At 43.1% G+C, this 25957-nt stretch overlaps 1 protein-coding gene across 2 annotated transcripts in view; it reads right to left on the bottom strand.

The window, feature by feature from the left end:
* Positions 1–25957, bottom strand: part of LOC112260213 (protein phosphatase 1 regulatory subunit 21) — a 48013-nt gene that overhangs the window by 21830 nt on the left and 226 nt on the right. The window contains exons 1-13 of one of the 2 annotated variants that reach the window (XM_024435150.2): positions 25686–25957; positions 24640–24708; positions 20450–20596; positions 20060–20164; positions 19695–19859; positions 19540–19598; positions 18536–18630; positions 15291–15343; positions 14989–15138; positions 14317–14507; positions 14089–14225; positions 6419–6511; positions 4033–4160 (exon numbers count right to left, since the gene is read on the bottom strand). The exon at positions 25686–25957 is cut by the window's right edge and continues 226 nt beyond it. In XM_024435150.2, the coding sequence (XP_024290918.1) occupies positions 4033–4160; positions 6419–6511; positions 14089–14225; positions 14317–14507; positions 14989–15138; positions 15291–15343; positions 18536–18630; positions 19540–19598; positions 19695–19859; positions 20060–20164; positions 20450–20596; positions 24640–24708; positions 25686–25739 (1446 nt within the window). In that variant the 5' untranslated portion in view covers positions 25740–25957. The remainder of the gene's footprint in view (positions 1–4032; positions 4161–6418; positions 6512–14088; positions 14226–14316; positions 14508–14988; positions 15139–15290; positions 15344–18535; positions 18631–19539; positions 19599–19694; positions 19860–20059; positions 20165–20449; positions 20597–24639; positions 24709–25685) is intronic. The other variant, XM_042327435.1, reaches the window with a different exon arrangement.

Genomic DNA, 25957 nt, shown 5'->3' with positions numbered 1-25957 from the left:
AATCTCATTCATGACAAACTTTCCTTTACAGACTTATCCTACAGAACTTCACTGTTCCTTTAAGGAGATCAGTGGGTGAAGTCAAGGAAGGGTTGACAGAATAGACAGATCTCACACACTCCTACCACTGTTGACCCAGTTTCTTTCTCAATCTTTCCTTGACTCCACCCATCTTATCTCCTCGCCTCCTTTTCAAAATATATTGGAGAAGATGGTCCGAGGGTCCTTGAGAAAGATGAATTGAGCCAGTCTGATCACCTCATGGTAAACATCCTTCTTATAAAACTCTGGAATACAGTCATGGAAGTCCAACTCAGCAGCCAGCCCTGAGCATTCCATCACTCATACCTCAAACACAGTCTGTGTCTGGTGCATTCACCAGCCAGGCAACTGCAGACTAAAAACAGCCCTCTTCACTATTAAAACTATAATAACAAAAAAGACCAGCTTGCGTATCTACCTCATCCACACCCTCAGGCAACTTGGAAAACACATTAAAGTAGTAGTAAAAGGCATTACCCAAATCTATAACTTTTGTTAACTTCAAAATAAAACAGTCCTCTGAGTGAACAGCGTGTGTCCCTGTTGAACACCTGCCTACACACTGTAACCCTCTCCTGGAGTAGTGACCTGTCAAGCTGAGGACAGGACTTTTACTTTAGATCCTAGAAAATAAATCTATAAAATGCTCTGGTGATGATAGCCTCCACACACACAGCTAGATCACGTGAAGGATGACCACAGCTCTACAAGTATTCTGATCGTGTGTGTGCCCACATGCGCACATGTCCATTAAAGTGTCCTCACAACTGATCATAAACCTCTAGCCTAGAGGCCTGGAGAGATTGTCTCTCGTTACTAAACATCAGCACACATTGACATTATACACCATTAACTAATAGCCCAACGCTCCAAGGCCTCGGTGTGGATCAGTTGGTTAGCCCAACGCTCCAAGGCCTCGGTGTGGATCAGTTGGTTAGCCCAACGCTCCAAGGCCTCGGTGTGGATCAGTTGGTTAGCCCAACGCTCCAAGGCCTCGGTGTGGATCAGTTGGTTAGCCCAACGCTCCAAGGCCTCGGTGTGGATCAGTTGGTTAGCCCAACGCTCCAAGGCCTCGGTGTGGATCAGTTGGTTAGCCCAACGCTCCAAGGCCTCGGTGTGGATCAGTTGGTTAGCCCAACGCTCCAAGGCCTCGGTGTGGATCAGTTGGTTAGCCCAACGCTCCAAGGCCTCGGTGTGGATCAGTTGGTTAGCCCAACGCTCCAAGGCCTCGGTGTGGATCAGTTGGTTAGCCCAACGCTCCAAGGCCTCGGTGTGGATCAGTTGGTTAGCCCAACGCTCCAAGGCCCGGTGTGGATCAGTTGGTTAGCCCAACGCTCCAAGGCCTCGGTGTGGATCAGTTGGTTAGCCCAACGCTCCAAGGCCTCGGTGTGGATCAGTTGGTTAGCCCAACGCTCCAAGGCCTCGGTGTGGATCAGTTGGTTAGCCCAACGCTCCAAGGCCTCGGTGTGGATCAGTTGGTTAGCCCAACGCTCCAAGGCCTCGGTGTGGATCAGTTGGTTAGCCCAACGCTCCAAGGCCTCGGTGTGGATCAGTTGGTAAGGTCGTGTGTTCAATTCCTGCAGGGCTCATACACATACTATATATACTGCTCAAAAAATAAAGGGAACACTTAAACAACACAATGTAACTCCAAGTCAATCACACTTCTGTGAAATCAAACTGTCCACTTAGGAAGCAACAATGATTGACAATAAATTTCACATGCTGTTGTGCAAATGGAATAGACAACATGTGGAAAGTATAGGCATTTAGCAAGACACCCCCAATAAAGGAGTGGTTCTGCAGATGGGGACCACAGAACACTTCTCAGTTCCTATGCTTCCTGGCTGATGTTTTGGTCGCTTTTGAATGCTGGCGGTGCTTTCACTCTAGTGGTAGCATGAGATGGAATTTACAACCCACACAAGTGGCTCAGGTAGTGCAGCTCATCCAGGATGGCACATCAATGAGAGATGTGGCAAGAAGGTTTGCTGTGTCTGTCAGCGTAGTGTCCAGAGCATGGAGGCGCTACCAGGAGACAGGCCAGTACATCAGGAGACATGGAGGAGGTCGTAAGAGGGCAACAACCCAGCAGCAAACACTCTGATATGGTGCGGATCTGTGAACATTTCCCATCTGCCCCAGCTGAGCTCTCCATCTCTGTGGTCAACCAATCAGCACAGTTGATGAGCCAGACACTACTTAAACTCTACTAATCATATCAACAACAAAAATATATAAAAAGTTGGAAGCACAAATTCGTATTGAATGTCATTGTATGCTGTAGCGTTAATATTTCCAATCACTAGAACTAAGGGGCCTAGCCTGAACCATGAAAAACAATCCCAGACCATTATTCCTCCTCCAGCGAACTACAGTTGGCTCTATACAGTCGGGCAGGTAGCGTTCACCGGGCATCCGCCAAACCCAGATTCGTCCGTCAGACTACCAGATGGTGAAGCGTGATTCACTCCAGAAAACGCGTTTCCACTGCTCCAGAGTCCAATGGCGGTGAGCTTTTCACCATTCTAGTCCACGCTTGGCATTGTGATCTTAGGCTTGTGTGGTGCTGCTCGACCGAGGAAAACCATTTCATGAAGCTCCTAAAGACAATTTTTTACGCATTTCAGCACTCGGCAGTCCTGTTCTATGAGTTTACAGTTGACCGGGGCAGCTCTAGCAAGGTAGACATTTTACAAACTGACTTGTTGGAAAATCCAGATTTTGGAGCTCTTTCAGAACATCAGCTGCCTGGATTTGAGTGAAGGAGAAGCAGGGGGGATGTTGGCCGGGGTAGGGGTAGCCAGGTGGAGAGCATGGCCAGCGGGAGAAAAACGCTTATTGAAACTATTGATTATTGTAGTTTTATCGGTGGTGACAATGTTTCTTACCCTCAGTGCAGTGAGCAGCTGGGAGGAGGTGCCCTTATTCTCCATGGACTTCTCCATGAAAAGCTGAAATGTCTTGAGTCAATAAGTATTCAAACCTTGTGTTCCCCTTAAATAAGTTCAGGACTAAAAAATGTGCTTAACAAGTCACATAATAAGTTGCATGAACTCAGTGTGCAATAATAGTGTTAAACAGGATTTTTGAATGACTGATCGCTGTACCCTACACATACCGATAATTGTAAGGTCCCTCACTCAAGCAGTGAATTTCAAACAAATTCAGCCACAAAGGCCAGGTAGATTTTCCCATGCCTCACAAAGAAGGGCACATATTGGTAGTTGGGTGAAAATATAAAAAAAACAGACATGGAAAATCCCTATGAGGCATGGTGAAGTTATTAATAAACACCTCGGATGGTGCATCAATAAACCCAGTCACTGCAAAAGATACAGGCGTCCTTCCTAACTCAGTTGCCAGAGAGGAAGGAAACCGCTCAGGGATTTCACCCTGAGGCAATGATGTCTTTAAAACAGTAACAGAGTTCAATGGCTGTGATCGGAGAAAACTGAGGATGGATCCACATTGTTGTTATTCCACAATACTAACCTAATAGAGCTGGTGAAAAAGGAAGCCTGTACATAATATAAATATTCCAGAACATGCATCTTGTTTGAAAAGGCACTAAAATAATACTGCCTAAAATGTGGCAAAGCAATTCACTTTTTGTCCTGAATACCAAGTGTTATTGGATTTGCCCCAAACATACAACACATTACCACTCTCCATGGAAATGGTATCCACGAGTTCATCTGACTCCGGAGAAGATAAATGGCTTCATTGCCAAAATCCTGAAGTATTGCTTTAAGGTCAGGCATAAGGTTAGCAGTGTGGTTAAGGGTAGGTTTAAAATCACATTTTAGAAATAGGGAGGGTTTATGACTTCATGGTTGTGGTAACTAGTGATGACCAGCAGACACTCATTGGCAGCGCTGTTACTTGGTTTGGATAACAGTGTATCTGCTAAGTATTAACTTGCCGGTGCTGTTGGTGAGCACACCCAGCATCTCACTTGTGTAACTAAATAGTGGTACATGGTCCTACCTTGTCGGTGCTGTTGGTGAGCATGCCCAGGGAAGCCAGCAGACACTCGTTAGTGGTGCAGAGCTTCTGAGTGACTGTAGGCAACTGCTGTTCCAGACCGGCCTTCTGGCTGTAGTGCTTAGACATCTCTATAGAGGAGAGCGAGAGACTGACTTAATCTATAAATAAATATAAATAAATATATATATAAATATATAAATAAATAAATATATACATATACACACACACACACAATTCTCAGAAATCTACACACAATACTGCATAATGACAATGCGAAAACAGAAATTTTTGCAAATGTATTAAAAATAAACAGAAATACCTTATTTACATAAGTATTCAGACCCTTTGCAATGATACTCGAAATTGAGTTCAGGTACATTCTGTTTTTAGTGATCATCCTTGAGATGTTTCTACAACTTGATTGGAGTCAACCTGTGGTATATTCAATTGATTTGACATGATTTGGAAAGGCACACACCCGTCTACGTAATGTCCCACAGTTGACAGTGCATGTTAGTGCAAAAACCAAGGCATGAGGTCGAAGGAATTGTCCATAGAGCTCCAAGACAGGATTTTGTCAAGGCACAGATCTGGGGAAGGGTACCAAGACATTTCTGCAGCATTGAAGGACCCCAAGAACAGACTGCCTCCATTTTTAAATGGAAGAAGTTTGGAACTAACAAGACTCTTCCAGGAGCTGGCTGTCCAGCCAAACTGAGCAATCGGGGGAGAAGGGCCTTGGTCAAGGAGATGACCAAGACCCCAGAGTTCCTCTGCGGAGATGGGGGAACCTTCCAGAAGGACAACTATCTCTGCAGCAATCCACCAATCAGGCCTTTATGGTAGAGCGGCCAGATGAAAGCCACTCCTCAGTGAAAGGCACAGGACAGCCTGCTTGGAGTTTGCCAAAAGGCACCTAAAGACTCTGATCATGAGAAACAAGATTCTCTGGTTTGATGAAACCAATATTGAACAATTTGCCCTGAGTGCCAAGCGTTACAGCTGCAGAAAACCAGGCACCATCCCTATAGAGAAGCATGGTGGTGGCAGCAGGGACTGGGAGATTAGTCAGGATCGAGGCAAAGATGAACAGAGCAAAGTAGAGATCCTTGACAAAAACCTGCGCCAGAGGGCTCAGGACCAGGACAACGAGCCTAAGCACACAGCAAAGACAATGCAGGAGTGGTTTTGGGAAACGCCTATGAATGTACTTGAGGGACACAGCCAGACCCCAGACTTGAATTCAATCGAACATCTCTGAAGAGACCTGAAAATAGCTGTGCAGCAACGCTCCCCATCCATCCTGATAGAGCTTGAGAGGATCTGCAGAGAATGGGAGAAAATGCCCAAGTACAGGTGTGCCAAGCTTGTAGCGTCATACCCAAGAAGACTCAATGCTGTAAATCGCTGCAAAAAGGTGCTTTAACAAAGTAATAAGTAAAGGGTCTGAATACTTATCTAAATTATAAATATATTTTTTTATATAAATTAGTAAAAACATGTTTTTGCTTTGTCATTATGGGGTATTGTGTGTAGGTTGAGGGGGAAAAAACTAAATATATCCATTTTAAAATAAGGCAGTAACGTAGCAAAATGTGGAAAAGGTAAAGAGGTTTGAATACTTTCCGAAGGCACTGAACACAAACATCTCTACAGACACAGAAAGGAGAGATGGGGTTTAGACATCTCTACATACATAAAGAAAGGAACAGGGGACACATTTATCGTTTCCACCTTACTTGAAGACAGCATGTATACTGCTTTATAACGGTTCAACTTAAAGCCCATTTATGGCCATTCCAGTGCCTGCATTGGCCGTAGAGCATTTACTGCGATGCGGCCTCAGCAGAAGTCAGCACATTCACACTTACTCTGCTTTCTCAGATCAGAGCTGTTGTGAATAAAGTTATCAAGGAAGTGAGTTTGTGTTTGTACAGGATGCACCGCCCCCACACACGTCAACAAATCGTAGGGCGCTATATGAAGCACTACGCATTGTTTCAACATTTGGGAGGCAAATGGCGATATGGTAGGGAGCTTGATTTGCCCTCCTCAAGCCTCTGGAGGCTCCGCAATTGCGTCACACCCTCTGTACACAGCCTCTAGCTTCCCGGATCAAGCATAAAAATGGGCTTTTAAACATCTCTACAGAACACAGAAGAACAGACATTTCTTGTTCAGTTTTTTAAATGGATTGTGTGTGTGTACACCTGTGACATTTTACTGTATTGTTAGGAACTAGTAACATGAGCATTTCGCTGCACCCATTATAACATCTGCTTAACTGTGTACGCAACCAATAAACTTAACATTTCGAAGGAGAGTGGCTTGAACATTAGTCTATAATATTTTCTAATAAAAACATTTTTTTAAAGTAATAATTCACCTTTGACGGCATCGTGAAGACTGTGTAGACAGGCAGCCAGCTGGGTGAAGACAGCAGAGGAACTGCTCTGTGGCATGGCGTCCTGTCGAACACCTGGAAAACAATGTGAAAACATTGTAGCGTATCCAGAGTAGCGCAGCGGTCTAAGGCACTGCATCTCAGTGCAAGAGGCGTTACTATAGTACCTGGTTCGAATCCAGGACGTAGCACATCCGACTGTGATTGGGAGTCTCATAAGGCAGTGCATAATTGACCCAGCGTCGTCCAGGTTTGGCCGTCATTGTAAATAAGAACAAATTCTTAACTGACTTGCCTAGTTAAATAAAAAAAACTACTGCCTATACCCAACTTCCAACCTGAAACTGTACTGGAGCTACCAGATGTAATATCAGACCCAGTAGGGTCCAGAGAAAATTACCCCAACTCAGCCCAGCTTCCTCTAGACCATTACATTGTCAGAAGGAAACTGAAATGAGTCTGCTGCCTTACCCCAACCTTTCTGAATCCTCCCTCTCCTTAAGTTCCCCATCACTCACGAGGAAAGGATGTTCCCCATCACTCACGAGGAAAGGATGTTCCCCATCACTCACGAGGAAAGGATGTTCCCCATCACTCACGAGGAAAGGATGTTCCCTCTCCTCTAGTCCTACAGACAGTAGCTATTCAATTTGTTACAGGTTAGTTAAAGGCTAAAGATTACAAATACATGATTCAAGATCGTATACAAGACACAGCAAATAATGTTCCTCCAGTTTGTCCCTAGTCACTTTGTAAAGCCAGTAAGATGATACAGTGCATCCGGATATTCAGATACATTCACTTTTTCCACCTTGTTGCGTTACAGCCTTATTCGAAAATGGATTAAATTGTTTTTCCCCCTCAATCTCCACACAATGACAAAGCAAAAACAGGTTTAAACATTTTCGCAAATACACAGTTGAAGTCATACGTTTACATCCACCTCAGCCAAATAAATTTAAACTCAGTTTCTCAATTCCTGACATTTAATCCTAGTAAATATTCTGTTTTAGGTCAATTAGGATCACCACTTTATTTTAAGAACATGAAATGTCAGAATAATAGTAGAGAGAATTCTTTATTTATTTCATCACATTCCCAGTGGGTTACACATTTACATTACACTCAATTAGTATTTGGTAGCATTGCCTTTAAATTGTTTAACTTGGGTCAAACGTTTTTGGTAGCCTTCCACAAGCTTCCCACAATAAGTTGGGTGAATTTTGGCCCATTCCTCGTGACAGAGCTGGTGTAACTGAGTCAGGATTGTAGGCCTCCTTGCTCGCATACGCATTTTCAGCTCTGCCCACCAACGTTCTATAGGATTGAGGTCAGGGTTTTGTGACGGCCACTCCAATACCTTGACTTGTTGCGCTTAAGCCATTTTGCCGCAACTTTGGAAGTATGCTTGGGGTCATTGATCATTTGGAAGAGCCATTTGCAACCAAGGTTTAACTTCCTGACTGATGTCTTGAGATGTTGCTTCAATATATCCACATAATTTTCCTCCCTCATGACGCCATCTATTTTGTGAAGTGCACCAGTCCCTCCTGCAGCAAAGCACCCCCACAACATGATGCTGCATCCCCTGTGCTTCATGTTTGGGATGGTGTTCTTCTGCTTGCAAGCCTCCCCCTTTTTCCTCCAAACATAACAATGGTCCTTATGGCCAAACAGTTCTATTTCATCAGACCAGAGGACATTTCTCCAAAATGTACAATCTTTGTCCCCATGTGCAGTTGCAAACCGTAGTCTGGCTTTTTTATGCGGGTCTTGGAGCAGTGGCTTCTTCCTTGCTGAGCGATATAGGACTCTGTGGATATAGATACTTTTTACCGGTTTCCTCAGCATCTTCACAAGGTCCTTTGCTGTTGTTCTGGGATTGATTTGCACTTTTTCGCACCAAAGTACATTCATCTCATGGAGACAGAACGCGTCTCCTTCCTGAGTGGTATGACTCCAACCTAAGTGTATGTAAACTTCCGACTTCAACTGGAAATATATAAATCACATTTACATTCAACCCCTTACTCAGTACTTTGTCGAAGCCCCTTTGGAAGTGATTACAGCCTTGAGTCTTCTTGAGAATGACACTACAAGCTTGGCACACCTGTATTTGGGGAGTTTCTCACATTCTCTGCAGAACTTCAAGATGTCAGGTTGGATGGGGAGCATTGCGGCACAGTTATTTTCAGGTCTCTCCAGAGATGTTCGATCGGGTTCAAGTCTGGCCACTCAAGGACATTCAGAGACTTGTCCCAAAACCACTCCTACGCTGTCTTGGCTGTGTGCTTAGCGTCATTGTTCTGTTGGAAGGTGGACCTTCGCCCCAGTCTGAGGGCCTGAGCCCTCTGGAGCAGGTTTTCATCAAGGAGCTTTGTACTTTGCTCCATTAATCCTTCCCTGATCCTGACTAGTCTCCCAGTCCCTGCTGCTGAAAAACATTCCACAGCATGATGCTGCCACAACGCTTCACCGTAGGGATGGTGCCAGGTTTCCTGCAGCTGTGAAGCTTGGCATTGACTTGACTTCAATATTGGTTTCATCAAACCAGATAATCTTGTTTCTCATGGTCTGAGAGACTTTAGGTGCCTTCTGGCAAACTCCAAGTGGGCTGTCATGTACCTTTTACTGAGGAGTGGCTTCCGTCTGGCCACTCTACCATTAAGGCTTGATTGGTGGAGTGCTGCAGAGATGGTTGTCCTTATGGAAGATACAGAGGTCTAGAAATGGAAGTCAGAGTGACCATCGGGTTCTTGGTAACCTCCCTGACCAAGGTCCTTCTCCCCCGATTGTGCAGTTTAGCCGGAGGGCCAGCTCTAGGAAGAGTCTTGGTGGTTCCAAACTTCTTCCATTAAGAATGATGGAAGCCCCGGTGTTCTTGGGGTCCTTCAATGCAGCAGAAATGTTTGTATCCTCAACACAATCCTGTCTCAGAACACTATGGACAAGCCCTTCAACCCCATGGCTTGGCTTTTGTTCTGATATTGGTGTCTGAGAAAGCACCTCGAGACTAAAAGAGATACATAGACACAGACCCCTGCAGGGGTGCAAATAGATAAGAGGCAAGTCAGACATACCATTGTAAGCCACACGGGAATGGAAGATTACTGCTGAGCCCTTAGAAAACACAGGACTGTTTTCCCCTGCAAGTTTGTATAACTGTATATGCATGGGCTTGGTCTCGTGAGTAGAAGGTGTTGGCGTAGGCAGTTACATCACTAGCGGTTGACTGCAAGCATATTAAAGCAACTTTGACCTGTTTTATGTTGCAGAACTTACTCTGAAACATACGTGCTGTGTTTCCGTTGTCAACTTGTCTGCAATTGCATTAATAAAGGTTTTATTGATTTACTTAAATATATTGTCTGACTGCTGATTTCACCAATAAGCCAATGATTGACAAGAAACAAAAAGGAACCTACCCCAACAATAAGCACTGTCAACTCTGGGACCTTAGACAGGTGTGTGCCTTTCTAAATCATGTCCAATATATTGAATTTACCACAGGTGGACTTCAACCAAGTTGTAGAAACATCTCAAGGATGATCAATGGAAACATGATGCACCTGAGCTCAATTGAGTCTCATAGCAAAGGGTCTGATAGCAAGTGTAATTTGTCATGTGCGCCGAATTCAACAGGTGTAGACCTTACAGTGAAACGCTTACTTAACTGCATTGTTGGGTAAGGGCTTGTAAGAAAATACAACAACAAAAAAGTAAGCGATAGTAAGAAATAAAAGAGCAGGAGTAAATAACAATAGCGGGGCTATTTACAGGGGGTAGTGGTACAGAGTCAATGTGCGGGTGCACCGGTGTCGAGGCAACATGTACATGTAGAGTTATTAAAATGACTATGCAAAGTGAATGCATTGCCATTTGATTAGATGTTCAAGAGTCTAATGGCTTGGGGGTAGAAGCTGTTTAGAAGCCTCTTGAACAAAGACTTGGCGCTCTGGTACCGCTTGCCGTGCGGGGATCTTCCTCTGACACTGCCTGGTAGAGGTCCTGGACAGCTGGAAGCTTGGCCCCGGTGATGTACTGAGCCGTCCGCACTACCCTCTGTAGTGCCTTGCGGTCGGAGGCCGAGAAGTTGCCATTCCAGGCAGTGATGCAACCAGTGTTCTCGATGGTGCAGCTGTAAAACCTTTTGAGGATCAAAGGACCCATGCCATATCTTTTCAGTCTCCTGAGGGGGAATAGGTTTTGTCGTGCACTCTTCACGACTGTCTTGGTGTGCTTGGACCATGTTAATTTGTTTGTGATGTGGACACCAAGGAACTTGAAGCTCTCAACCTGCTCCACTACAGCCCTGTCGATGAGAATGGGGGCGTGATCGGTACTTATTTTCCTGTAGTCCACAATCATCTCCTTTGTCTTGATCACATTGAGGGGGAGGTGGTTGCCCTGACACCACACGGCCAGGTCTCTGACCTCCCTATAAGCTGTCTCATCGTTGTTGGTGATCAGGCCTACCATTGTGTCGTCATCAGCAAACTTAATGATGGTGTTGGAGTCATGCAGTCATGAGTGGAAGGAAGATGACTGAGCATGCACCACTGAGGGGCCCCTGTGTTGAGGATCAGCGTGGCGGACGTGTTGTTACCTACCTTTACCACCTGGGGGGCAGCCCGTCTGGAAGCCCTGTATCCAGTTGGAGAGGGAGGTGTTTAGTCCCAGGGTCCTTAGCTTATTGATGAGTTTTGAGGGAACTATGGTGTTGAATGCTGAGCTGTTGTCAATTAATAGCATTCTCACATAGGTGTTCCTTTTGTCCAGGTGGGAATGGGCAGTGTGGAGTGCAAGAGATTGCAGCATCTGTGGATCTGTTGGTGCGGAATGTAAATTGGAGTGGGTCTAGGGTTTCTGGGATAATGGTGTTGATGTGAGCCATGACCAGCCTTTCAAAGCATTTCATGGCTAGACGTTAGCGCATGCTCGGAGTACACGTCCTGGTAATACGTCTGGCCCTGTGGACTTGTGAATGTTGACCTGATTAAAGACCTTACTCACTTCGGCTGTGGAGAGCGTGGTTACACAGTCATCCGGGAACAGCTGATGTTCTCATCATGCATGTTTAAGTGTCATTTGCCTCGAAGCGATCATAGAAGTTATTTAGGTTGTCTAGTAGGCTCGTGTCACTGGGCTGCTCTCGGCTGTGCTTCCCTTTGTCGTCTGTGATATTTTGCAAGCCCTGCCACATCTGATGAGTGTCAGAGTAGTATGACTAGAGAAAAAATTAAGATCTTAGTCCTGTATTGATGCTTTGTCTAAAATACATTTTAGAACAAGGCTGTAACGTAACACAATGTGGAAGTGTATTGGTCTGAATACTTTCTGAAAGCACTAATTTCCTAGGTTAAGCCAGTGGGCTGAGATACAGTACTTTCAAAAAGTATTCATATCCCTTGACTTAATTCCACATTTTGTTGTGTTACAGCCTGAATTTAAAATGTATTAAATATAATGTTCTCCCCTCACCCATCTACACACAATACCCTATAATGACAAAGTGAAAACATGTTTTTAGAAATGTTTGCAACTTTATTGAACATTAAATACAGAAAGACCTCATTTACATGAGTATTCACACCCGAGTCAATAATTTGTACAGGCACCTTTGGCAGCGATTACAGCTTGAGTCTTTCTGGGTAAGTCTCTAAGAGCTTTCCAAACCTGGATTGTGCAACATTTTTCCCCCATTATTCTTCAAGCTCTGTCAAATTGATTGTTCATCATTGTTAGACAACCATTTTCAGCTATTGCAAAAGATTAGCAAGTAGATTTAAGTCAACTTTAACTCGGACACTCAGAAACATTCACTGTCTTCTTGGTAAGCAACTCCAGTATAGATTTGGCCTTGTGTTTATGTTATTGTTCTGGTGAAAGGTGAATTCCTCTCCCAGTGTCTGGTGGAAAGCAGACTGAACCAGGTTTTCCTCTAGGATTTCGCATGTGCTTAGCTCTACTCTGTTTATTTCTATCATAAACTCTAGTCCTTGCAAATGACAAGCATACCAATAACATGATTCAGGTACCACCATGCTTGAAAATATGTAGTGGTACTCAGTAGCGTGTTGTATTGGGTTTGCAACAAACATAAGTAGATTTCTTTGCCACATTTTATTTGCAGTTTTACTTTCGTGCCTCATTGTAAACCAGGTGCATGTTTTGGATCAGGTTTTTCTCTAGGATTTTGCCTGTGTTTAGGTCCATTCAGTTTCTTTTTATCCTGAAAAACACCCCAGCTGTTAATGGTTACAAGCATACCCATAATTTGGTCATCACTATGCTTGAAAATATGGCGAGTGTTACTCCGTGATGTGATGGATTTGCCCCAAACATAACACTCTGTATTCGAGACAGAAGTGAACTGCTTTGCCACATTTTCTGCAGTATTATGTTAGTGCCATATTGCAAACAGGATGCATGTTTTGAAATATGTTTATTCTCTACAGGCTTCCTTCTTTTCACTCTGTCAATAAGGTTGGTATTGTGGAGTAACTACAATGTTGACACATCCTTAGTTTTCTCCTATCACAGCCATAACTGTTTTAAAGTCACCATTGGCCTCATGGTGAAATCCCTGAGCTGTTTCCTTCCTCTCCGGTAACAGAGTTATGAAGGATGCCTGTATCCTTGTAGTGACTGGGTGTACTGATACACCATCTAAAGTGTAATTAATAACATCATTATCAAAGGGATATTCTATGTCTACTCTTTATTTATTTTTAACCCATCTACCAATAGGTGCCCTTCTTTGTGAGGCATTGGAAAATCTACCTAGTCTTTGTGGTGGAATCTGTGTTACAAATTCACTGCTCGACTGAGGGACCTTACAGATAATTGTGTGTGTGGGATACAGAGATGAGATAGTCATTAAAAAAAAAAAATGTTAAAAACTATTATTGCACACAGAGGGAGTCCATACAACATATGTGATTTGTTAAGTAAACGTTTTACTCCTGAACTTATTTAGACTTGCCATAACAAAGGGCTTGAATACTTATTGACTCAAGACATTTCAGCTTTTCATTTTTAATTAATTTATAAAACTGTTTAAAAACATATTTCCACTGACATTTTGGGGTAGTGTGTAGGACAGTGACAAGAAATCTAAATTTAATCCATTTGAAATTCAGTCTGTAACACAACAAAATGTGGAATAAGTCAAGGGGTGTGAATCCTTTCTGAAGACGACGCAAGTCCCTAAGCTGAGGCCAGTGGGACGACGCAAGTCCCTAAGCTGAGGCCAGTGGGACGACGCAAGTCCCTAAGCTGAGGCCAGTGGGACGACGCAAGTCCCTAAGCTGAGGCCAGTGGGACGACGCAAGTCCCTAAGCTGAGGCCAGTGGGACGACGCAAGTCCCTAAGCTGAGGCCAGTGGGACGACGCAACTCCCTAAGCTGAGGCCAGTGGGACGACGCAACTCCCTAAGCTGAGGCCAGTGGGACGACGCAACTCCCTAAGCTGAGGCCAGTGGGACGACAACTCCCTAAGCTAAGGCCAGTAGGATGATACAACTCACTAGGTAAGGCCAGTAGGATGATACAACTCACTAGGTAAGGCCAGTAGGATGATACAACTCACTAGGTAAGGCCAGTAGGATGATACAACTCACTAGGTAAGGCCAGTAGGATGATACAACTCACTAGGTAAGGCCAGTAGGATGATGTAGCTGTGTAGTTTGTCGAACACTGACGTGATTCTCTTCATGTCACTCTGCAGCTCCTGGTTCTTAGAGATGAGAGAGGAGGTACACAAAGGAGCCCTGCACTCTTCCTCCAGACTGGGGGGAGAATAGAGGATGAGGAGGAGGAAAATACCCACCCACCCTGTTAGATGTAAATACACAAATCTCAAATGTAATGAATGCAGACCTTTTGAGCTGGTATGGTAGAATCTTCTGCAGAAAGTGGGTGTAGGATGTGAAATGATCAGCAAAGTCCTTCAGTTTCCCCACAGTCTCCAGTACTGTTACTGTGTCCTCTGTGATGCTCTGGTGTAGTTGCACTAGTCCTTCCTCCAGGGGGCGTACATAGGCTGCATTCTCATGTAGATACTGGGAGAACTGGGGAGAAGAGAACATCTTACGTACTTCAGACGAAAGCACATATTGTTGTAAGTCACTATGGATAAGAACATCTGCTAAAGGACTAAACATTTTAACATGTAATATGTTTAAAGCGGTAAATCAGCAGTATAAACAACAAAGCTTTGTCCCCACCACTAATTGGGTAAAAAGCTGAGAGGGGCTGGAGAAATGTAACAACTTAAATTCAGACAGAGCTATAGATGCAAAGACTGTGCATCCATGATATCAACATTATAGTTTTAATCATGTTCTGAGGCTATATAGTGTTTGTTAACCTTAACTTTGTTTGCAAACATTTGAGTAAACAAGCTTATATTCTGGGTTCTCAAGGGGTACAACAGTTGAACTAAGCAAGAACCAATAGGTATAGATTATTAATTTACAAAAATGGATGTACTAATTGCTGTTGGTCCATTTAAAGGATGTCGAGGTAGAGACATTGTGTGTGTGTCCTCACCTTTTGGTTGAGTGGTGAGATGGGTTCGATAGAGGAATCCAGGGGGTAGATGTGTACCCTCTGCTCTGTGTAGGAGTGGAAGTTTAACAGAGCCACCACTATGTCCTGGACGAAGCCTAGGGCCTGACCTGCCACATCTCGGGCCTTCAACTGGAGAAGAGGACAGGGAGCGAGAGAAGATTACTACCAAAACTCTGGACCACATATTCACGCTGACAATGGAGGTTTGAGAACCATCTGTTCTATAAAATTCAAGGACAGAATTGCATAATACTGGATATTACTATAGGGCTTCCTCTCACCTGGTGTCTTTTGTTGTGTGGTGGAACATTGAGGCTGTTGTAGTCACTGAATTCTGGAGAAAAAGGGGGGAAATTTAAAGGAGAGATTTCAGGGTGACAAAAAAGTTGAAATGATTTACTTACTAACTGGCTTAAAGCAGTTTAATGCACCGAATGATGGCATGTCATCACGTTGTACTTCATATAGCATTTTTATAAAGACTAAGTAAGCCATCTATCTAACCAGGACACTGAGCAGAGAGGAGAACAGGGCTTTAGCGTTGGAGTTGAACATGGCCTCTATCATAGAATGACGCATTAGACAGTGCTTCAGTGTGCCTCTTCCTACAGCATCAGTTAAAGAGATTCTCCAGTACTTTTGTATACTTTTTAGTTCTGGAAGTAGTGGTCACGAGACAAAAATGGTCCCAGAAAATGGTGTACTTCGTCACATGAACATATATGCACCACGTCATTGTTCTCTCTCTGCTGTGTGTGCATCTTGCTGGCTGTCACTCAAAATGGCGAAGGGCTGAAACTCATCGGCTACAAATCGAATTGCTAGGGGGCTAGTCCACGTGGGGAAAATGACATGGCACATCTTCCAGTTAACAGTCGCTTTCAAACTAGGGATTTAATGGTTAACTGAGGTTAGAGCATTTCACCTTTGCCAAGATAATCCATCCACATGACAGGTGTAGCATATCAAGATGATTACACAGGTGCACCTTGTGCTGGGGACAACACTGTAAAATGTGCAGTTTTGTCATATAAATGACAAATGTCTAAAGTTGAGGATGCGTGCAATTGGCATGCTGACAGCAGGAATGTCCACTAGAGCTGTTGCCAGAGAGTTTAATGTTCAATTCTCTACCATAAGCCGGCGCCACGGTCCTTTTAGAGAATTTGGCAGTACGTCCAACTGGGCCCTCACAACTGCAGACTGCGTGTAACCACGCCAGCCCAAGACCTCCGCATCCAGCTTCTTCACCAGCAGGATCATCTGAGACTAGCCACCCAGACAGCTGATGAAACTGAGTAGTATTTCGGTCTGTAATAAAACCCTTTTGTGGGGAAAAACTCATTCTAATTGGTTGTGCCATACTCCCCCAGTGGGTAGGCCTGACTCCCAAGTGGATGGGCTTGAACCCTCACCCAGTCATGTGAAATCCAAAGATTAGGGCCTAATTTATTTATTTCAATGAACTGAGTTCCTTATATCAACTAACTCAGTAAAATTGTTTTAATTGTTGCATGTAGAGTCTATATTTTTTTGTTCAGTATAGATTACACATATATGAACTACACATTGACAAATCCAGCTCAAAGCTGGAGGTTTAAAAAAAAACACTTAGTCGCCAACGTTCCAGAGCATGTCTTTAAGTGTAATATGGCATTATTCACCAAAATATGTAATTCACTAACATTAGTGGTACAGTGCCTTGCGAAAGTATTCGGCCCCCTTGAACTTTGCGACCTTTTGCCACATTTCAGGCTTCAAACATAAAGATATAAAACTGTATTTTTTTGTGAAGAATCAACAACAAGTGGGACACAATCATGAAGTGGAACGATATTTATTGGATATTTCAAACAAATCAAAAACTGAAAAATTGGGCGTGCAAAATTATTCAGCCCCTTTACTTTCAGTGCAGCAAACTCTCCAGAAGTTCAGTGAGAATCTCTGAATGATCCAATGTTGACCTAAATGACTAATGATGATAAATACAATCCACCTGTGTGTAATCAAGTCTCCGTATAAATGCACCTGCACTGTGATAGTCTCAGAGGTCCGTTAAAAGCGCAGAGAGCATCATGAAGAACAAGGAACACACCAGGCAGGTCCGAGATACTGTTGTGAAGAAGTTTAAAGCCGGATTTGGATACAAAAAGATTTCCCAAGCTTTAAACATCCCAAGGAGCACTGTGCAAGCGATAATATTGAAATGGAAGGAGTATCAGACCACTGCAAATCTACCAAGACCTGGCCGTCCCTCTAAACTTTCAGCTCATACAAGGAGAAGACTGATCAGAGATGCAGCCAAGAGGCCCATGATCACTCTGGATGAACTGCAGAGATCTACAGCTGAGGTGGGAGACTCTGTCCATAGGACAACAATCAGTCGTATATTGCACAAATCTGGCCTTTATGGAAGAGTGGCAAGAAGAAAGCCATTTCTTAAAGATATCCATAAAAAGTGTTGTTTAAAGTTTGCCACAAGCCACCTGGGAGACACACCAAACATGTGGAAGAAGGTGCTCTGGTCAGATGAAACCAAAATTGAACTTTTTGGCAACAATGCAAAACGTTATGTTTGGCGTAAAAGCAACACAGCTCATCACCCTGAACACAACATCCCCACTGTCAAACATGGTGGTGGCAGCATCATGGTTTGGGCCTGCTTTTCTTCAGCAGGGACAGGGAAGATGGTTAAAATTGATGGGAAGATGGATGGAGCCAAATACAGGACCATTCTGGAAGAAAACCTGATGGAGTCTGCAAAAGACCTGAGACTGGGACGGAGATTTGTCTTCCAACAAGACAATGATCCAAAACATAAAGCAAAATCTACAATGGAATGGTTCAAAAATAAAAACATATCCAGGTGTTAGAATGGCCAAGTCAAAGTCCAGACCTGAATCCAATCGAGAATCTGTGGAAAGAACTGAAAACTGCTGTTCACAAATGCTCTCCATCCAACCTCACTGAGCTTGAGCTGTTTTGCAAGGAGGAATGGGAAAACATTTCAGTCTCTCGATGTGCAAAACTGATAGAGACATACCCCAAGCGACTTACAGCTGTAATCGCAGCAAAAGGTGGCGCTACAAAGTATTAACTTAAGGGGGCTGAATAATTTTGCACGCCCAATTTTTCAGTTTTTGATTTGTTAAAAAAGTTTGAAATATCCAATAAATGTCGTTCCACTTCATGATTGTGTCCCACTTGTTGTTGATTCTTCACAAAAAATACAGTTTTATATCTTTATGTTTGAAGCCTGAAATGTGGCAAAAGGTCGCAAAGTTCAAGGGGGCCGAATACTTTCGCAAGGCACTGTATGTACATGTGCTCTCAAATCATTCACAATCAGTGATGTTTCACAGTTGTGTTCATTAGAGCACACACCGCAACAGAAAACAACAAATGAGTAGTTCTTATTGGACCCATCCAGGTAGTCCCTCACTGTTTCAGTCTGTTGTCTTCCGCTTGGTTCCTAATGAACACTATCCAGGGTCGGTGAAATGTTGCATAGTGACCTAGTACTCACTGGTGTCGTTGAAGGGCACTTTCTCCTGGATGACACAACTGCTCTGTTTCACCTGTCTGTTGAGCTCTGACTGACACTTCCTCAACTGCTGCTGACTAAAGAGAGGACAGCAACACAATTAGACCCAACCAAATCATGAGAAAACAAAAATAATTATTTGACACATAGGAAGGAATTAACAAAAAAAAACTGAGCAAACTAGAATGCTATTTGGCCCTAAACAGAGTACACAGTGGCAGAATACCTGACCACTGTGACTGGCCCAAAATGAAGGAAAGCTTTGACTACATACAGACTCTGTGAGCATAGTCATGCTATGAGAAAGGCCACAGTAGGCAGACGTGGCTCTCAAGAGAAGACAGGCTATGTTAACACTGCCCACAAAATGAGGAGGACACTGAGCTGCACTTCCTGACCTCCTGCCCAATGTATGAACATATTAGAGACACATACTTCCCTCAGATTACACAGATCCAAAGAATTTGAAAACAATCCCAATTTTGATAAACTCCGATATTTACCACGGTGTGCCATCACAGCAGCAGGATTTGTAACCCAATTCTACAAGAAAAGGGCACTCAGTGAAGAACACCATTGTAAATACAACCCATATTTATTTTCCCTTTTTTACTATTTGCACATCGTTACAACACTGTATATATACATATGACGTTTGTAATGTATATTCTTTTGAAACTTCTTTGAGTTTAATGTTTACTGTTAATTTTTATGATTTATTTAACTTTTGTATATTATCTACTTCCCTAGCTTTGGCAAAGTTAACATACGTTTTTCATGCCAATAAAGCCCTTAAATTGACATTGAATTGAGAGAGAAGAGGATGGAGGGAGGGGGAGAGGAGAGGGAAGGAGAAATAGTCAACGACCGCTCAGTGACCATACTAAATGCGACCCCATTCACAACAACCCACATATGCATTATTCCAACCCTCATTATTGCTTAATTTTAAGTCCTCTGCTATAGAAATATAATAAGGTTTTTACCATTCCTCTGTCTGAACTCTGCACTCATTAGATTCCCTCTCCAGAGTCTGGGATTTCACCTGTAGGACACAGCAAATGGCATCATGTATTACATCAATAACAAATTCATGAGTTTAGCCCCTCATCCTCCTTCAATTATTCCCCCTCCCTCTCACCTCTAGTCTGGCCTGGGTACTCTGCAGTCTCTCTATAGTGTCCATGTATTTGGAGGTGAGTCCGTCCACTATGGCCTGGTGCTGTTCGTGGTCTCTCTCCAGCTCCTCCAACTGGACCTTCAGCTGAGACTCCTGCTGCCTGTGCTGCTTATCAGCCTCATAGAACTTAGAACAGAAAATTACTTTATTGTCCATCCAAGGATAAAATATTTATTTGTGCATTACCTTGTGTTTTTATAAAGAATGAACAGACCAGCACACAAATGCAACTGGTCAAATAAATAATGATGTACACATATTCAAAACAGTAGTCTCTTGGTATACACTAGTCCATACATGCATACACTCCCATGTCTCAGACAGACCTGGATGTGAAGCCTCTCGTTCTCCTGGATCTTCTTCTGCAGGTCCTCATCAAACACACTCTGGGTCTGCTGCAAACCCTGCTGGGAGGTGGAGTCCCCTTTGTTCTGGTGGAGAGAAAGTACCTTTGAGATTCACTACATTGCAGTCGAACTGATGAGAATCACTGATCGACAAATCAACTTTGCATCCCAAATGACATGTCTAATTGTGGGGTGTACCCTATTCCTTGTCTAATATTTGCCATTTTAGCAGGCGCCTTTTTCCAAAGAAACTTAGTCATGTGTGCAAACGTTTTACCTATGGGTGATCCTGGGAATCATACCCACTATCCTGCCACTGCTAGCGCCATGCCTTAACAACAGAGCAAGAGGACCAGTGTCTGTCTCTACCTTGCTCTTCTGGCCCTTGGCTTGGCTGGTAGCCAGTTCCTCCTGCAGCAGCTCTACTCTCTTAGCCAGCTGCTGGTTCCTGAAGGAGAGACTATCCATCTCCTGCTCCACCTTCCTCAGGCTCTGCTCTCGCTGCTTCATCTGCTCCTGTAGTATATGGGTGGAGAAGAAGACGCTCAGTGAGGGCTCAACACATACAATGCCATTGACTGACGCTAGGGCTGTTGCAGTGACCGTATTATCGCCACACCGCCAATCATGTGTCATGACCTCAGTCATATTCCATGTGACCGTTGAGTCACTAATCTCCTCTATGCACTAGTAGTATCATGCATTAGTAGTACCAAACTAGCTAACTACCATCAGGTCGTTAATGACCTGGTACTCAGGGCTCTATCGTTCCACTAACAACTGATACATTTTTCCCCCCACCTTGATTTAACCAAGTAGGCCAGTTGAGAACAAGTAAAATGGAAAATCTCCTCAAACACATCAAAACAGTGTCATGCTTTTAAAACACACCATTAGGCTACATGTTTTACTTCACTGTGATCAATTTGAAGAAAGAAGTTCCAAAGATTGAAAACATAGTGAAAGTTGTTTTTACCATCAAGGACCACTTTGGAAACAAGTTTAAATTAATACTTTCAAGTCATATCCTCTGGGTCCACATTGTACATTTTGTTCTATATGTCTGTAACCCAAAATAAATGCAATGCTCGTTGTAGATGTTTCAGAGCCAAACACAATGAATCAAATCAAATGTATTTATATAGCCCTTCGTACATCAGCTGATATCTCAAAGTGCTGTACAGAAACCCAGCCTAAAACACCAAACAGCAAGCAATGCAGGTGTAGAAGCACGTGGACAGCACTTTTAAAGGTGATGATTAATTCAAAGCATTTAGAAAAGCTATACGCATAGGCCTATATGAGAAGCCCAACATAAATCATTTGAAAATATAACAATACAATGCCTTATAGCCTACTGCAAATTACACACAGCAGAACAACTTTTTTAAATTTAGTTTTTTAGATTTATGATGTCTTTGGTACATGATTGGTCTGGCCCCTACTCAAATTAAACTTATTCTAGTCGTCCCCTTTGAGTGTAGACTATATTATTATGCATACTGGATGGACTGGTTACCTTTTGAATTAGCCTAGTAATAGGGAATTTTTATATTTTCATAATTAATAAGCTGACACATTACCTTAATACACAGAATATCTCACCACTGTGTGTTTCCTCCTTCATTCCTTTCTCAAGCGTGCAGATAGGGGTTGTCATGTTACTATCGATGATCCCAAAAAGATTTCACTTGGTTTCCCAAATCAAGTATTGGGTAAATACAGGAACATGGTTGAAGAGCCCCTGGCATACAGAGTTTGGGCGGAATATATCCTGTCGCACAGCGAGAGCCTGCATGCTCCTTAAACAGTGGTGGATGCGTGGAGTGAAATAAGTGTCCTTATCAGCCCAGACATACAGTGGGGAAAAAAAGTATTAGGTCAGCCACTAATTGTGCAAGTTTTCCCACTTAAAAAGATGAGGCCTGTAATTTTCATCATAGGTACACTTCAACTATGACATACAAAATGAGAAAAAAAAAATCCAGAAAAATCACATTGTAGGATTTTTAATGAATTTATTTGCCAATTATGGTGGAAAATAACTATTTGGTCACCTACAAACAAGCAAGATTTCTGGCTCTCACAGACCTGTAACAACTTCTTTAAGAGGCTCCTCTGTCCTCCACTCGTTACCTGTATTAATGGCACCTGTTTGAACTTGTTATCAGTATAAAAGACCTGTCCACAACCTCAAACAGTCACACTCCAAACTCCACTATGGCCAAGACCAAAGAGCTGTCAAAGGACACCAGAAACAAAATTGTAGACCTGCACCAGGCTGGGAAGACTGACTCTGCAATAGGTAAGCAGCTTGGTTTGAAGAAATCAACAGTGGGAGCAATTATTAGGAAATGGAAGACATACAAGACCACTGATAATCTCCCTCGATCTGGGGCTCCACGCACGATCTCACCCCGTGGGGTCAAAATGATCACAAGAACGGTGAGCAAAAATCCCAGAACCACATGGGGGGGGGGATCTAGTGAATGACCTGCAGAGAGCTGGGACCAAAGTAACAAAGCCTACCATTAGTAACACTACGTCGCCAGGGAATCAAATCCTGCAGTGCCAGACGTGTCCCCCTGCTTAAGCCAGTACAAGTCCAGGCCCGTCTGAAGTTTGCTAGAGAGCATTTGGATGATCCAGAAGAAGATTGGGAGAATGTCATATGGTCAGATGAAACCAAAATAGAACTTTTTGGTAAAAACTCAACTCATCGTGTTTGGAGGACAAAGAATGCTGAGTTGCATCCAAAGAACACCATACCTACTGTGAAGCATGGGGGTGGAAACATCATGCTTTGGGGCTGTTTTTCTGCAAAGGGACCAGGACGACTGATCCGTGTAAAGGAAAGAATGAATGGGGCCATGTATCGTGAGATTTTGAGTGAAAACCTCCTTCCATCAGCAAGGGCATTGAAGATGAAACGTAGCTGGGTCTTTCAGCATGACAATGATCCCAAACACAGAGCCCGGGCAACGAAGGAGTGGCTTCGTAAGAAGCATTTCAAGGTCCTGGAGCGGCCTAGCCAGTCTCCAGATGTCAACCCCATAGAAAATCTTTGGAGGGAGTTGAAAGTCCGTGTTGCCCAGCAACAGCCCCAAAACATCACTGCTCTAGAGGAGATCTGCATGGAGGAATGGGCCAAAATACCAGCAACAGTGTGTGAAAACCTTGTGAAGACTTACAGAAAACGTTTGACCTCTGTCATTGCCAACAAAGGGTATATAACAAAGTATTGAGAAACTTTTGTTATTGAGCAAATACTTATTTTCCACCATAATTTGCAAATAAATTCATTAAAAATCCTACAATGTGATTTTCTTGATTTTTTTTCCTCATTTTGTCTGTCATAGTTAAAGTGTACATATGATGAAAATTACAGGCGTCTCATCTTTTTAAGTGGGAAAACTTGCACAATTAGTGGCTGACCTAATACTTTTTTGCCCCACTGTATCTATATGTAGTCCTGTGTGAAGTGTCCTTAAAGGCCCAGACATTTCTATATGCAGTCCTGTGTGAAGTGTCCTTAAAGGCCCAGACATTTCTATATGCAGTCCTGTGTGAAGTGTCCTTATCAGCCCAGACATTTCTATATGCAGTCCTGTGTGAAAGCAGAGTTAATGGTTGCCTCCAAAAAGAAGATCCCAGCTGCTACTGCATGCATTTCTCAGCTGCTCCCCTATAAAACCGGAGTAGCTTACCCATTCAATTCTCTGGCAACAGCTCTGTTGGAAATTCCTGCAGTCCGCATACCAACTGCACGCTCATTCAAAAGTCATCTGCGTCATTATGCTGTGTAATAACACTGCACATTTTAGAATGTGCTTTTATTGTGCCCAGCACAGATGCACTTATGTAATGATCATGTTGTTTAAAAAGCTTATTGATATGCCACACCTGTCAGGTGGATGGACTATTTTAACAAAGGAGAAATGCTCACTAACAGGGATATAAACACATTTATGCACCAAATTTTCCTATGAAAAATGGGACCAACACTTTTCATGTTGCGTTTATATTTTTGTTCAGTATATATTATTCTTACAATAAAATCCTATAATATAAAATAATGGCATGAGACTTAAACATATCTTCTCTACTAAATGAACAAGCCTACAGCCTATGACATGTCGCACAGCCAGAGAACATACAGTAGGCCAGAAAATACATTTTCTTCATATCATATTTCTTTAGACCTGACTAAAATAATGGATTTATTGTGACGGTGTATATTAAATGGATTTATTATACTTTTTAAAATGTAGATGTTGAAAAAGGCACATCAGCAGCTTGTATGGTGGAGGTCTGGCAATGCTAAACATGCTAATTTGCGTGAGACCAGCAGGCATTTGCATGACAATAACTGGCTGACAACATGAGTGCCACAGCCCTACTGAATGTATACGAGGCAAATTTTTGTTATTGAAGTCCTGGTTGGAGTGTCCCATTCCAGCTTATTTCCGCCTCGTTTCAGAAATCCTTTAACCGGGATTTCTGAGGGGAAAGGGAGAGATGAGCAAAACTATTCCCGTGGGCTCTGAATGGTTGTGTACCTTCAGAGAGGTGGAGCTAGCCTGCTCATCTACCACGCCCTTCTTCAAGACTTGGTTCTGGGCCCGGAGCTATGGAGACATGGGAGTACAGACACAGATATAGGTCTACTACAACACACAAATGTACAAAAGTTCACACAGACAAGCTCTAAAGACCAAAATGGCCAATTTGACAGTACAGGCCTTCAGCGTCAAAGCAAAGCAACATAGCTATTTTATGGATTTTGAGAGAGAGTTCATCCATATTTCATGAGTTAACAATAGAACTCCACATACATTTTCTAAGGTTGGGTGAATGTCATTAATTATTGGGCAACTACACACCACATACATGGGAACATACAATGTCAGCGCTTCTTCCAAATAACCGGATATGGGCCTGAGGAGGGGGGGTATGTCATTTCACAACAGCCAGAAAGGAAACACCATGCAATTCCTCCACTGCCTGTCAGCTGACAAAGTGTGGGTCACGAGGATGGTTTTCTATTAACCAAATCTAGTCACAAGTTAACAGACATGTATTGTAATAATGTCTACAAAGGGTTTTAGGATGAGTACTACTGACATGGCTACCAATCCATTTTCTATGGTTAGGGTAACATGACAGAGTTTAAATTACATGGCTGGCAATGTTTTACTCAGGCCGTGTAACATAGCCAAGTATAACATTGTGTTGTTCAGAGTAGTGGTTCCCAACCAGGGATACTAGGATCCCTTTGGGTACTTGGCCTATCCACAGGGGATACTAGAAAAGACTCACTGGTAAAACGCACAACGGGGTAACGTTACTTCTGGGCAGTTGGTGGTACCCTAACCGAAAAAGATTGAGAACCAATCGTTTAGGGTGGCTTCTGTTCAGGATTCACTTCCTGTCTGTCAATAAGTAAGTAGACCTACCAAACGTTAACTACCTTCCTTGCAATCCATGAATGTTACATATTGAACCAAACCAATGTTAGGTAACGTTAGTTACTGATAATGATTCAGCAATCACATTAAATAGCCAAGAACTTTGGCTAAATATAGATCAACAAGAAGCCACTTACCTTAGAATACTCCTGGGCCAATTTGGTGTATTTGGATTGCAGGTCTGCAGCCATTGCTTTGGAAAAATAGATAGCGCTAGATAGAAAACCAATACAGTACGTATAGTAGCTAGATGAATAACGTTATTAGTCTAACGTTAAATGACAGTTGGTGCCTGTGACTGAAAAACAGTACCGTGTAGGAAAGGTTGGCTAGCTACCTAACGTTAATCATCTTATTGAGAGGTAAAGCCGGATGTTATTAGGCTAGCTAACGTTAGCCACCTCGCCAG

The sequence above is a fragment of the Oncorhynchus tshawytscha genome, linkage group LG01 (assembly GCF_018296145.1).
Source record: "Oncorhynchus tshawytscha isolate Ot180627B linkage group LG01, Otsh_v2.0, whole genome shotgun sequence".
Classification (NCBI taxonomy): Eukaryota; Metazoa; Chordata; class Actinopteri; order Salmoniformes; family Salmonidae; genus Oncorhynchus; species Oncorhynchus tshawytscha.
This window is presented reverse-complemented; position numbering and strand designations above follow the sequence as displayed.